The 15118-nt window shown below is 45.7% G+C and overlaps 1 protein-coding gene across 1 annotated transcript in view; it reads right to left on the reverse strand.

Moving 5' to 3' along the window:
• LOC134541012 (lipase 3-like) overlaps positions 1-15118 on the reverse strand; it is a 30028-nt gene that overhangs the window by 7148 nt on the left and 7762 nt on the right. Inside the window, exons 3-6 of the mRNA XM_063384138.1 lie at positions 11739-11853; positions 10239-10485; positions 6660-6821; positions 765-849 (exon numbers count right to left, since the gene is read on the reverse strand). Coding sequence (XP_063240208.1) covers positions 765-849; positions 6660-6821; positions 10239-10485; positions 11739-11853 — 609 coding nt within the window. The remainder of the gene's footprint in view (positions 1-764; positions 850-6659; positions 6822-10238; positions 10486-11738; positions 11854-15118) is intronic.

Consider the following 15118-nt stretch of genomic DNA (forward strand, 5'->3'; position numbering starts at 1 on the left):
ATTGGTTAAACGCCCAGAACATTGGCTGGAGTGCAGTGTTTGCAGCGTGGAAACAGTTTTTAAATGTTGCAAACGCAATTTCCATCTCTAATATTTACAGTAAACGTTTTTTCGTTTTTGACATAACGTCTTATAAATCGATGAACCGCCGGCTGCAGGCACGAAAAATTTGTCACGTTCCGCCTGAGCCGAGCGTGCAAGAACCTGCCAATCACCGTGCGAGAAAATCTTCTATAGTATCAAACAGGTTAAGTGGGGGCTTTTCAACTAATTGTTCGTGATTATATTTTAAACAAATTATTTAAATTAAATTTGCAATAAAACTGTAAATAATAATTGAAAATTAAAAAAAAAGTATGCAATTTTTCATCAATGTTTTCTTATGACGTTATCACGTAAAATTATCGTCCGTAAACCGACTTTACAGACATAAACCCCCCTCCCTTTTTTTTTAATGATATGGTCTTGTATTAAAAAAAATCTATTCACTCTCACCTTTTCAAGGGCGTCGCTAGCCGCTGGCCTAGGGGGGGGGGGGGGGGGGGGGGGAGTTGTGGGGAAAAATATGTATTTTTTTTTGCATTTGGCTACATTTTTTTTTTAATTTCTAGGGCTCTAGGGGAGGGGGGCAAATGACAAACCCCCCCCCCCTACCCCCTCCTGGCGACGCCCTTGCCTTTTTTTTTCACAAAGTTTCGAAAGAGGTATAATTTAAAAAAAAAAAGAACAATGTAGGTAGTTTGAAGGCGCGGAGGTTGGCTCACCTGACAGGATGGCCTGGCCGAAGTGGGCAGCTGCCCTCCTGGAAGTGCCGGCCGGGAAGTGGCCCAAGTTCACAGGCAGCCGGCTCTGCGGGAGAGAAAGCAACAGCAGCTTCGGTAATTGTGTCACGTTTCAGGTAACCGGGTGGATTTACCATCAAACTGTTGTACCGGGCCGCTTCCACCCCTCTCTCCTCCCTTACTCTCACTCTCTCTACCTCCCGGCGATTACGTCAACACCCACGGAGCACACGTACTCGACAAAAAAAAAAATTACATTACCTGAGCAGTTAAGGGGGTGCCTCCTATTTCAGGTGGAGATTTTATATTTACAGTAATTACAGGTAGAGGTATCGTTTAAATCTTCGGTGGGCTACAGTAATTTTATCTTCCACGCCATCATATATAGGGTGTCCGTGAAAGACCGCACTTTTTTTTTTATCAGATAGAGAATAAATTTCTGAGACAGGAAGTCTTTGCCGATTTTAGATCTGACCCACAGGTAATTAGTAATTAATTAAAATAGTTAACCAATGATGAGCGCGCACATGCTCGCTTACTGCTGCTTGCCCCCTTATACACTTGGCGCGCCGTGAGAGACAGTAAGCAGTAGTAGCTCGCCCTTCTCTCTCTCTCTTTCTCTCTCTCTCTCTCTGTCTCTCGCTCTCCCTCTCTCTGTCTCTATATCTCTTTTTCTCTCTCTCTTTCTCTCTCTCTTTCTCTCTCTCTTTCTCTTTCTCTTTCTCTCTCTCTCTCTCTCTCTCTCTGTGTGCACAGTCCCTTCACTCTTCTTCTTTCTCTTAGAGCCAGCTCATCATTTGTTAACTATTTTAATTAATTACTAATTACCTATGGGTCAGATCAAAAATCGGCAAAGACTTCCTGTCTCAGAAATTTATTCTCCATCTTATCCACACACAAAAAAAAAAGTGCGGTCTTCCACGGACACCCTGTATAGACCGACGTGGCCTCATGCACAGGAGTGGCAGCTTTGAATATACATATACTGTATAGAAGTCGCGAGTGGATAGGATTTACTCTACGTTTTTCAGAAGCGTATGATGAGCAGCTTGGGAACTTCACCGCTGCAGTGCGCTGCCGTAACGCCCTGTATCGTCTTAGGTTGTTATTTACACGTTAGAGCGCAGCGCTGTCGCCCGCTGTCATTCCCCGCTCCCCTCATCCATCATTCACTGCAGCTTCAGCCCCAAGACAAGGCACAAGCTTTCGCTAATGTCTTAGAAAACGCCTTCCAGCCCAACATGGAGCCCTGCGATAGGCCGTTCACAGCGCAGATTTACCGCGAACTCCGCGCTAAACTGCACCAGCCCACAGTCTCCGAGCCCCTATTAACACAGGCCCAGGAAATTAAGCGAGCTATCAAGCAAATGAAGCCGCGTAAAGCACCAGGCAACGACCGCATCCAGGCAGTTGTCCTAAAACAGCTCCCCGACGAAGCACTAGAATATTTAGCTGAATGCATAAACGCAATGCTCAGACTACATATTTTCCCTACCCAGTGGAAACAAGCACAAGTAATTGTTTTCCACAAGCCAGGGAAAGACAAAACCCTGCCTCAGAATTACAGGCCAATAAGCCTGCTAAGCACTGTGTCGAAAGTCGCGGAAAAAATCCTACTATCCAGGCTTAACAAACACATACACGATCACAACTTACTGCCGGACGAGCAATTCGGTTTCCGAAGTACCCATTCGACAGTACATCAATTAGTTCGTCTCACAGAAGAGATCAATAGCGCATTTAACGCTCAAAACTATGTAGTTGCGACGTTTTTAGACGTAGAAAAAGCCTTCGACAGGGTATTTCATGCGGGGCTGATCTACAAATTATTTCAAACTAATTTCCCCGACTGCTATATTAAGCTAGTCGCGTCCAACCTCGCAGACAGAACCTTCAGAGTGTCAACTGAAGGAGCTCTGTCTGATATTAAACAAATAAGAGCTGGCGTACCACAAGGCAGTATTCTTGGCCCTGTCCTATTCAACATATATACATATGACTTACCACGCCCTGAACACCGCCAAGTAAAGATAGTTTGCTATGCAGATGATACTATACTTTACAGTAGATCATATAACCTCCAGCTGGCCACGGCCAGACTCCAGGATGCATTAGCTGTGTACCAGCAATGGTGCACATCCTGGCGAATAAAAGTAAACACAGCTAAGTCAGAGGCTATTGTGTTTACCCGCAAAAACCTTCCGCCTGTAGAACGCAGGCCACCCATACATTTGTTCAACGAACAAATCCCTCACAAGGACGTAGTAAAATACCTAGGCGTACACATGGACAGGAAACTGCTCTGGCGCCATCATATTGACGCCAAGCGGGCTCAAGCCCATGCTAGAATGAGCTCACTATATCCAGTCATGAGTAGGCGATGTGGAGGCACAGTAAAAAATGGTCTGCTGCTCTACAAAGCACTCATTCGCCCCATAATTACGTACGCAGCCCCAGTATGGGCAACTGCTGCGAAATCGCACTTAATAAAGCTACAACGAGTACAAAACAAATGTATTCGGGCAGTTACAGACGCCCCAGTGTATTGTGCTGTAGCAGCCTTGCATCGTGAAACGAAGTCGGAAACCTTACAAGACTTCTACATCAGAACTACACAAACTTTTTACGATAAATGCGCAAATAGTTTAAATCCACATATTTCTACATTAGGAAATTATGATCCAGACATTAATGAGAAATATAAACGCCCAAAATCTATCCTGTCACACCGCCCGCCGTAGACGCGGACGCGGCGGGACTGCTCTCTGATTGGCCGGCAGCCCGCGGACCAATCAGCGCGCCCCCTCCCCCTGCTCCGAGCGCGAGAACACGCGCGCGGAGCGTACGCACACAAGCTGGCAGCTCACGTACATTAAGTTAATATTAAGTTAAGTTAATATTAGGCCCCAATTATATATAAGCACACATCATCCCACTACACACTGCACAACACAAACTATCAAGCGAATCAAATAGTCGTGCTTTGGCCCAGCGGGGCCCTAATGGAATAAGTAAATTATCCTTCGAAGATTAACAGCGTAGATGCTAGGCTAGAGTCTTTCAATGACAGAAGGTGGCAATTTCTCTAACTGACCGACTGCCTTTTGCTGGCAACAGGTCGACCTGAAGCTATGTCACCATTCTGGAGTCTGGCTCGATGCCCTGCTCGCGACCGCAGCTCACACAGCGTAGTACTGCAGCTAGGACTTTTCAATGACAGATGGTGGCAATTTCTCTAACTGACCGACAGCCTTTTACTGGCGACAGGTCGACCTGAAGCTATGTCACCACTCTGGAGTCTAGTCCGACGCCACAGTTCGCGACCTCCCCACTTACACGATCATATTACACAGCCACAATGAGTGCTAACTGGCAGCACGACGGGAAACGGCATAAGCCGCCCCCAAAAGACAAGACCTGACCAAACCAATGCGGACTAAAAGTCCAAGTGCCCCACCCCTTGCATAGTAGAACTTCTACCACGCCCCACTCTTCTTCCAGGACCATCCTTCTATTCCTGTAATCCACCTGCTTGTAATAATGCATGACCTTTGCATCCCGCATGTATGTGCCCAGGGTTTTCCCTCTGTCTATGGAGGTTTTACCTGGGCCCAACTTATCTAGTTTTAGTCTAGAATTAAGAGTGAGGGGAGTTAGTCATGGCAAAAACGTCTGCCATGGCTGGCCAATCCCCTCCTAGCACATGATGCACGTGACCTTTTCTGCATGGTTAAAAACCCGCATGTTTAGAGCGTATAGGGCTTGCCCTGAGACGCACTTAGAGTCTTCCCTACCTAGACCCCTCCCTTACACACTTAGTTTTAACTTAGGTTAGGAAAAAAAAACGTCAACGTCGTTCAACGGGAGGGGGAAGGGGTGTTTGAAGAGTTAGAGACTTGTCCGCTAGGGACCGCCACAAGTCGATGCCCTGGAGATGGTGGCGATTGCGGCGGTGAATTAACCAACTACCTCGAAACCGTATTAGAAATTTTAACCTGGGCTGGCGACTTCTATACAGTATATATATTCAAAGGTGACAGGGATTCAATTCCCCGGTCTGCACAGTTGATACTGTGGGCGTATATTCCGTGCAAGCTTGACGTGTGTTTGGTAACCTCTTCTGTCGTCATCCCGGCTGCTTCTGCAGTAGGAATGATGGAAGCGGGACGAAAGTATTAAAAAAAAAAAAAAAACAATTAAAAAAAAACTAATTATAAAAATTTTCCGTTTCCTTTTCTCAAGCAAAGTCACGTCACGTGATGTAGTATTTCCTGAGAGTTCAGTGTGGCAATCATTTTTTTTTTAATCCGTTATAAAGAAAAACTTGCTCATTAAAGTGGTAAAATGTTTATACTGTAACACCCCCCCCCCCCCCCTTTTTCCTTCACGAAGTCCTGACTACGGCCATGCATGCAGGAGGACGTAACCAAGACTCGTGGTAGAGAAGGACCGAACGAAGCTTTAACTAGAATAAAGTTTTGATGTTGATTCCTGGTTTTTGAAGATCTGGAAGTCTTTCAAGTGTTCAAAATTTAACTTGCCCTATATATATTTATTTATTTAATTAATTGTATGTCAAATTAGGCCGTCTCGTCTTAGCACCAGATATCCTCCCGCATATTAAATTTTATGGAAGCGATATGTTTGAATTTTACGTAAATTATACAAGGGTGTTGGTAAAACTATTTTAAAAATACATATCGTTAGTAATTTTTTTCTACGTGCTAAATTTCAAGTCTGTAGGGCCCCGAAATTAAAGGAAGGAAAAAAATAAATGGCATAGTGTTAAATCAGGTGAACGTGGAGGCCAGCGGAAAAAGAGCTCTGTCGTCTCGACCATTACGACCAACCCAACGGTCAGGGACTTGGACGTTCAACCACTCTCGTGCAAGGAGATTCCAATGGGGAGGGACTCCATCCTGTTGCCAAATAAAGTTTAGATGTTCACCCTCCACTAATTGGGTTAAGAGCCATTCTTTGGCGCTGCAAGCGAGAAAACTAACAAAGCAGTACTCGCGCGTAGGCTTATCTATAAAAAAAAAAAAAAAAAAACTGTTTTCGAGTTGCTCTTCTATTGTGACCCTTGAACCGACATTCGGGTTGTGGTACTGTTGAATTGTTGCCACCGGGACGTTATTTGACGGAAACTCTGCACTGTCGCCGTGTGAACGTGAGGGAATGTGAGCGTTAGCTTTGAATATATATATACACTGTATAGAAGTCGCCAGCCCAGGTTAAAAATTTCTAATACGGTTTTGAGGTAGTTGGTTAATTCACCGCCGCAATCGCCACCATCTCTACCGCATCGACTTGTGGCGGTCCCTAGCAGACGAGTGTCGAACTCTTCAAACACCCCTTCGCCACCCTCCCGTTGAACGACCTTGAGCTGCAGTGAATGATTGGTTGGGAGGTAGCGGGGGGAATGACAGCGGGCGACAGTGCTGCGCTCTAACGTGTAAATAACAACCTAAGACGATACAGGGCGTTACGGCAGCGCACTGCAGCGGTGAAGTTCCCAAGCTGCTCGTCATACGCTCCTAAAAAAAGTGGAGTAAATCCTATCCACTCGCGACTTCTATACAGTATATATATATATATATATATATATATATATATATATATATATATATATATATATATATATATTCAAATGCGTTAGTATGAATGTGAGTGAGCGTGAGAGTGTGTGAGCGTTCCTGTGAATGTGAGAGTGAGAGCACGTGTGTGTGCGCGTGGGCTAGTGGTAATGTGGGCGTGAGTGATTGTAAGCGTTATTATGAATGTGAGTAAGTGTGTGAGAGTGCGTGAATGTGATCTTGAGTGAATGTGAGCGGTAGTGAGAGTGTGTGAGAGTGAGAGAGTGAATGCACCGCCCACCATGTTGAGGTTGGGCGTGTTGGAGCCGAACATGAGCCCCAGCGCCGCGGCGCACAGCAGCCTGGGGGACGGAGCCGCCTCCGAGCACATGACGGAGCCCAGCCGCCTCCAGAAGGGCTGTCGGGGCAGCAGCTCTCTCACGTCCGCCGCCAGCAGCGCGTCCTGCGCACACACACACACACACATTCCCCTCTCTCTCTCTCTCTCTCTCTTCCTCTGTCTCTGACTCTCCTTCTCTTTATCCCTCCCTCTCCCTCGCTCTCTTTCCCCTCTCCATCCCTCCCTCTCCCTCCATCCCCCCTCTGTCCCTCCTTCCCCCCCTTTCTTCCTCTCACTCCCCTTCTCCCTCGCTATCTCTCTCCCTATATCCCTCCCTCATAATGCCTCCCTCTCTCTCCCTCGCTCTCTTTCCCCTCTCCATCCCTCCCTCTTCCTCCATCCCCTCTCACTCCCTCCATCCCTCCCTCTCTCTCGCTCCCCCTCTCACTCTCCCTCGCTCTCTCCCCTCTCCATCCCTCCCTCTTCATCCATCCCCCTCTCCCACTCTCTCTCCCCTCTCTCCCCCTTCCTCCTTCCTCCTCTATCCTCCCTCTCTCTCCCCTCTCTCCTCTCCCCCTCCCCCTCTCTTGTCCACTCCCCCACTCCTTCTCTCCCTCCCTCTGTGTCCCCTCTCTCTCCCCTCTCTCCTCCGACTCGCTCCACGAGCGACCCTCCCTTCAGTATTGGATAGTAAACTAAAGCATGCATGGGTGCTGCCATCTGTAACCGGCTGTAAAGATGTTTCAATTCCAAAATATTTATTTTAATTTTTTTTTTTGCCCTGAGTCATTCAGCAATATTCGTTGAATACACGTTACCATTTCGATTATGGTATTTACTCTACCGGCTGTGAAAAGGTTTTTCACTTCAGAATCAAATGTTTGGAAAAAAAAGGGGGGAGGGTGAACAAACATCACGCACAGCACCGTAAGCTCATAATGTCCAAGCCCCCAACCCCCCCGCATGGTAGACTCTTTTCTACTCTGTCCAATTCTTCTTCCAGATCCATCCTTCTGTTTTCCCGTAAGCCTGCTGCTTGATATTAATGCATGAAACTTTTGCATCCCGCATGTCAGAGCCCGGGGTTTTCCCTGTGTTTGTGCAGGTTTTACCTGAGCTCAACTTATCTTGTTTTTAGTCTAGTATAGTCAGTGAGGGGAGTTAGTCATGGCGCCAATCGCTGCCATGGCTGGACAATCCACCTCCTAGCACACGATGCATGCTACCTCTCCTGCATGGCTAACACCCTGCATGATTAGAGCGTATGGGCTTCGACCTGGGACGCATCTAGTCTGCCTCCCTAACCCGGAACCCTCCCCAACACACTTAGTTTTTAGTTAGGTTAGGAAAAAAAATCGCTCATAAGTAGAAACCGGAAAATTTTGCGGGTTTTATGACCTCCAGGATAGACTCCAGTATCCTCTACAGACACACTCGGGCAAATGCCAACTGTTCATTGGCTGCTGACTTGTGAGTCGTCTCGACTGGGTGGCCTGTGATTCGACACTTCTATGAGTGAGGGTCTCTAATTGGCCCTCAGTCCTCCAGGTTAACAGTGAACCAATGACAGAAGCAGCACTAAGGTATAATTATTTGAAATTTAGCATAACACGAAATGAACCCGCGAATTTTTCAGGTCTCTAGTTATAAGTATCGCGTACGAGGGAATATTAGTGGAGTTGTGCTGTTGTGCTCCGCCGTGCTTGCCCTGACCTCCCTCGGGGTCACGGGGGCAGGGAACGGCCTTCCCAGCCTCGAGGGTTTTGAAGGTCCAAGGCCGAGTTCGCAAACCCACGCGAGGAATTGAATGACGCAACACGCTACCAACGCAAAAAAAAAAGAAAAAAAAAACAGTCGTCCACAAAGCACGCAATTGGTATGACGTCACAAACTCTATAACTTGAAACTGTAGAAAAAAGAATTTCTACGCACCCCCCCCCCCCCCGAGCCCTGTTTGTTTTGATAATTCTTTTTTTATGCATAATAAAAAAATATGAAATCGTCAATTATTTCATTTTAAAGTCCTTTCACTGTGAGAAAATATCAACAATTGAAAATGTGATACATTGTTGCCAAATCGTAAATAAACGCAAAATATATCCCCCCTCTGTAGGACAGTGACAAAATGACTAGAGCCTGGATATATATATATATATATATATATATATATATATATATATGAGGTTAAACTCCAAATCATCCCCCTCTCTTTTGTCAAATTCCGAAGAATCTCCCCCCCCCCCCTTTTCCTTTTTTTTTCCTTCTTTATGTCGATTTTCAGAAATTCCCCTTTTTTCTGTCGAATTTCCAAAAAAATTCCCCTTTTCTGTACAATTTCCAAAAAATTCCTCTCTTTTCTGTCCGGTCGTTACCTGGGAATTAAAACTCCTCCCACCCCCCTTCTCACTCTCTCACTTGGGGGGGGGGGGGGGAGACTCTTGCTCTTGCTAAACGTCATAACTTTGTTTCAAGGGAAAATTTTCTGCGTAATTTTAAAGATTGCATCTTATTGTACGTATTGCATGTTGGCCAAAAATACGGGCAGTGTCTAGGGGATAGCGGATAGGGGCTAGCGGCTAGAGGATAGGGGCTAGGGGATAGCAGATAGGAACTAGGGGCTAGCAGCTAGCAGATAGGGGCTAGCGGCTAGGGGCTAGCGGCTAGGGGCTAGGGGCTGACGGCTAGGGGCTAGAGGATAGGGGAAAGCGGCTAGGGGATAGCAGATAGAGAATAGGGGATAGGGGCTAGCGACTAGGGGATAGAGGCTAGGGGATAGCAGATAGAGGATAGGGGCTAGCGGCTAGGGGCTAGAGGATAGCGGATAGGGGCTAGAGGATAGCGGCTAGGGACTAGCAGCTAGCGGATAGGGGCTAGGGGCTAGCAGCTAGCGGATAGGGGCTAGGGGCTAGCAGCTAGCGGATAGGGGATAGTTGCTAGGTGCTGGCGGCCAGGGGATAGGGGCTAGGGGCTAGCAGCTAGCGGATAAGGGCTAGCGGCTAGGGGATAGTTGCTAGGTGCTAGCGGCTGGCGGCCAGGGGATAGGGGCTAGGGGCTAGCAGCTAGCGGATAGGGGCTAGCAGCTAGCGGATAGGGGCTAGCGGCTAGGGGATAGTTGCTAGGTGCTAGCGGCTGGCGGCCAGGGGATAGGGGCGAGCGGCTAGCGGCTGGCGGCCAGGGGATAGGGGCTAGGGGCTAGCAGCTAGCGGGTAGGGGCTAGCGGCTAGGGGATAGGTGCTAGCGGCTGGCGGCAAGGGGATAGGGGCGAGCGGCTAGCGGCTGGTGGCCGGGGGATAGGGGCTAGGGGCTAGGGGCTAGGGGCTAGCAGATAGCGGCTAGGGGCTAGTGGATAGCGGCCAGGGGCTAGTGGCTAGCGGCTAGCGGCCAGGGGCCAGGGTATAGGGGATAGTGTCTAGTGGCTGGCGGCTAGGGGCTAGCGTCTGGCGGCTAGGGGCTAGCGGATAGGGGCTAGCAGATAGGGGCTGGCGGCTGGCGGCTAGCGGCTAGGGGATAGGTGATAGCGGATAGGGGCCAGGGGCGCACCTTGTAGGTCTCGGCCGACACGAAGAGCAGGCTGGAGACGGGGCTGCGGCCGTGGCGCATGTAGGCGGCGGGGCCCAGCGCGAACACGGCGCGCACCTTGGAGTTGTACTGCGGCCGCGAGTGCAGCGCCGCCAGCAGCATGGCTGCGCCCATGGAGTGGCACACGTGCAGCACGTCTGCGGCGCCCGTGCGCGCCAGCACGTGGTCCAGCACCGCTGGCACGTCGCGCTCGCCCATCTCGTGCCAGCTGCCGCACCCGCACCCACTCACGTCACTTTCAAGTATGATTATTTTTTTTTAAAAACCATGGAAAAGATAATCGCACATTCAATAATTGGATTTTAGTTTGTTTTATTGTGCTCAGGGGCGTAGCCAGGGGGGGGGGTGTTTGGGTTCATTTCCCCCCCCCCCCCCAATTAGCACCAAATCTTTAATTAATTTCTTATTCATCACTCAAAACAAATTTCATATTAAAATTAATAAAAAAATTTACCATTACAATATTTAAATTTTAAGAACCGAAAACTGCTAAAATAGCACTATTTTACACCTTAAAATCCACATTTACCCGGGGGAGGACCGCCGGACCCCCCACTTTAATACGGGGGGAGGCCATGCTTCTTAACACCCCCCATACACAAATCCTGGCTGCGCCACTGATTTGTGCTTATTACTGTGCCCATTTAATACTGTAAAGCTATTCAGGGAACGGTTTGCAAACAAACTTTAATTATTGTAGGTGCTGGGACAACTCGAAGCAAAAAATGCCCGGGTGAGAATCCGAACCAAGTATTACTGATGATACGCGGTAATTTTTCATAAATATCTCTGCTCCATTTACAAAGAAAAAATTGTGTGGAAGCGCAATAATGTAATTTACGCATTCTCGCAAGCAAAATATAAGTATTAAGGAAACTTCACCAAGGGCAAAATTCTTTCTTAATACTGCACTCCATTTTCGGTCAATCAGAAAATCTCGATGTCTTACTACGTTGTCACTTAAGAGCTTTATTTAATAAATTTTAAAAAAAATGTTCGTGTTGATAAGATTGTGCTGAGAATTATTTTATTTTGGTGTTTCATTTTCGCACCGTTGGGTTACTCAATTAACAGTAATGCAAATTTTAAGGATGAGGAATATAAATCTGTGATTTTTGCGTAAAAGGGGTTAAGTCCAAAATCATAGTTCAATTGCGATTGGAAATTATCAGGTTTCTTGAATTTTTTTTATTTAGCTTTATTAACTGCTTTATAACTTTGGAAACTCATTGATTGTTTTGAAATAATGTCTATAATCCCCCTTATCAATTTTAAAAGTAAATAATTAAAATATCGCAATGTATACTTATTTTCAACCATTTTTGATTTAACCCCCTTTACGCAACAAGCACAGAAATTAAATCTTAATTTGTTGCGCTGTTGAAGATTACATTCTGATGATACGTGGCAAACGATGACGCGGCCGGAGAAAGAGGAACTGCTGACGTCAACTCCCCTCACCTGAAGTCCCAGAAGGAGGCGTCGCTCTCTGTCAGGTTCACGTGGTGCTTGGAGTAGTAGTTGCCGCGGGCGTTCGCCAGCCACACGTCGTAGCCTTCGTCCGACAGCGCGTAGCCTGCAACAACCCGACAAATTTTCAAAATATATAAATACTGTTACGAACGTGAGCAAGGCCGCGTCACGCGCAGGTGCAGAGCTATCTGGGCTGACATCACATGCCGCCGTAACATGAGATGTGCCGTGCGTACCTGGGTCGCCGCTTTATCTCCCTCCAGCCCTCCGCTCCCCCCGCGCGGCACTGTTAGTTTGACATCCGAAACCTGACAGCTGCGGAGTTAACGCGAGCCGCCGACACGTGTTTTAGAGAGATTTCTGCCGTCGTTTGGCTCGGAATGACGCGACTGGCCCCAGCCGCGCTCGAGAGTTCTGGAAGGTGTCTGGGCCTATATATATGCCCGAGACGCCGGTCTGAGTCAGTTAAGTGTTAAGTCGGGAGTTCTCCCGCGGCGGAGTTTCCAGGCGATAGTGCCGCGGGTGCGGCGGAGTCCCGCGGCGGAGTTCCGAGCGAGGCGTCGAGTGGATCCTCGGCGAAGGCAAGTGCGTCGGCGGCGGCGGAGTCCTGCGAGAGTTGCGCCAGAGGTGCGGCCCAGCGAGGTGTGCGGTGCGTGAAAACTGAGTGACTGGGGAAGCAACATTATTTTTAAGTGCAATTGATTATTTGTAAGTGACATAAGTAGTGGCCATCAATAAAACTGTGTGTGTAGTAAAATCTATTAATTGGACAATCCTTTACGAACCCGCGGTAAATCGTAACAATATCAAGAAACCAGCTCTGCAATCACGCGGGAACGGAGACTGATCTCACGGTACGGGGAGTGTCTACAATGGCACGTTAGTAGTACACAAATGGGCATTCTGGTGCAAATGTTATTCTTACGGGACTGCGATTTTGTTGTGGATTCTTGTGGTGGCTTGTCATCGTTCTGTCAGTCGAAAGTTAAATCACGCTTGGATTTTGGCGGACGGACGAATGGAATTTTTTTTTTTCCAGGCATCTGATTGGCCGAAAGTCAACGTGACTGACGTACGAACAGATGAGACGAATCATTGTGGGGTCAGCTTTAAGATCGGTTTGACAGTCATGGAACACATGCATTACAACGCATTAAACTCTTCCCCCCTCTTTTTTTTCCCACAGCTCTGTTATTAATTTTATCAATATCAGATTTACCATGCGTATATAATTACACTTCTGTAACTCGAAGGATTTTTGTTTAAAAAAAAGGGGGGGGGGCATGGGCGTAGATCCCGGGGGGGCCAGGGGGGCCCGGGCCCCCCTTGGAATTAATGGGCCCCCCCTTGGGGAGGCCCCACTTCGTGATTTTAAAGTTAATGGTGTACACATCATATATATATCAGATTATTATTTACAACGACGACAGACACTTTGACATGCTTTACATTCATACCTTCGAGTTCCGTAGTTATTTTCCCTTACCCCTTCTGAGAAAGCCATGGTATGGAGTTTTCCAGTGAGAACTTTGAAACCCTTAATTCCTAGAAACCGTTCATTCCAAAGGACGAAGCTAGGGTAAGGTTCCGTTAGCATTTCCTCCCCATTGTTACCCACACTACCTTGTGCTCTGAATCGACAGTATTACAGGTTTCAAGTAGTCTGTTTTTAAAGTGGTTTTGCTCTCGTGTGCGCCAGTCTTCTGCTTTCTTGGCAAACATCAACATGGATAAGTTCGTGACGCGGAAGACACGGAAAACAGAATCTGATTCTCACCTGGTAAGCTTGATTGTTTTATAAGTAGTGACTATTATTTAGGTAATATATTTTATTTAAGTGATTATGTAATATTTTTTCCAGTAAATAAACAACTTAATACTTTAACAGTAATTATAGCAGAATTTAGTTTATTTACGAACTGAAACTTATATACCATTTTCTGGAATTTTTTAGCTCATATTCATTCTGTAAGGCTAGCTGCTCTGTACGTTACATGTGAATATACAGGGAATAATTGTTTTCCTCGTCAATATGGAATTTAAAATCACTCCCCTTTTATTATCAATCGATAATTTTCACAATTCATGGCCGATAATCACTTTATAACATTTGTTATTTGATAACTGCAACACTGCACGAGTAAACAGAAGTAAGAGTGAGAAAGAAGTATTTAAACGTTACACATCCGTATTTAAGTTAATAAGGAAGCAAACGCGTCTCTTTAATAACTAATCAAGCGGCATATTTTAACTAAATAATTCACTGCCAAAACACTGATTATACTAAATATAAGCCGAGAAATGTATGTAGTTCAATTAGCTGAAGGATAAATTTCATAGTTCTATCTCCGAGATTTTTCATTTGTGTCATTAAGTTTTTTTTCTTTTTTACCTGGTTGATGCCTTTACTAAATAAAATAGTCTTTAAGGGTTTTAATAGGATTCGATCGTTCATTTGATGTTTATCCGTTTATTAGCTTTGGCGCTTTGGGTTTTTAGGGCGCATCAAAAACTGTGAACAAAGAATTTCACGAACAGCATTTGAATCGCAGTAATTATGTGATGTGGCATAAAAAAAACCCGACAAAGTGCGAGTCTAACTCGCGCACGAAGGGTTCCGTACCATTATCTATAAAAACGGCAAAAAAAATCATGTCTGTTGTATGGGAGCCCCACTTAAATATTTATTTTATTCTGTTTTAGTATTTCTTGTTATAGCGGCAACAGAAATACATCATTTGTGAAATTTTATTCTGTTTTCACGTTTGTTGTATGGGAGCCCCCCTTAAATATTTGTTTTATTTTAATTTAATAATTTATTTTTAAATTGAAATTAGAATAAACACTTTTGGAAAATGGTAATGTATGGGTGGGGTGTTATATATTTGCATTATATTCACGTATATTATTTTTATATATTTTTTCATATATATTTTATGTATTTAGGTTAGCAAATTATTCAAACATGTTTGAGAGATCACTGCTTATAGTCATTAATTAATAATTACTAAAACATATGTTGCTCTGCTTTATTGTTAATATCACTTACGTAAAAATAAAGTGTATAACATACGAGCTTATCATCCAGAGAAGACTTGTTTCGGTTGACCTCTAGCGTAAAATTCTTAAACCACATAATTCACGGGCCCCCCCTGGAAATCCTACAGATTTGCGCCCATGGGGGGGGGGGGGGGTTTGTTTGTAAAGTCGGTTTACGGACGATAATTTTACGTAATTTTACGCGATAACGTAATAAGAAAACATTGATGAAAATTGCATACTTTTTAATTTTCAAATATTATTTACAGTGTTTGCAAATTTAATTTAAATAATTTGTTTAAATATAATCACGAAAAATAAGTTATAGA

This window comes from Bacillus rossius, chromosome 17, assembly GCF_032445375.1.
Source record: "Bacillus rossius redtenbacheri isolate Brsri chromosome 17, Brsri_v3, whole genome shotgun sequence".
NCBI classification, from domain to species: domain Eukaryota; kingdom Metazoa; phylum Arthropoda; class Insecta; order Phasmatodea; family Bacillidae; genus Bacillus; species Bacillus rossius.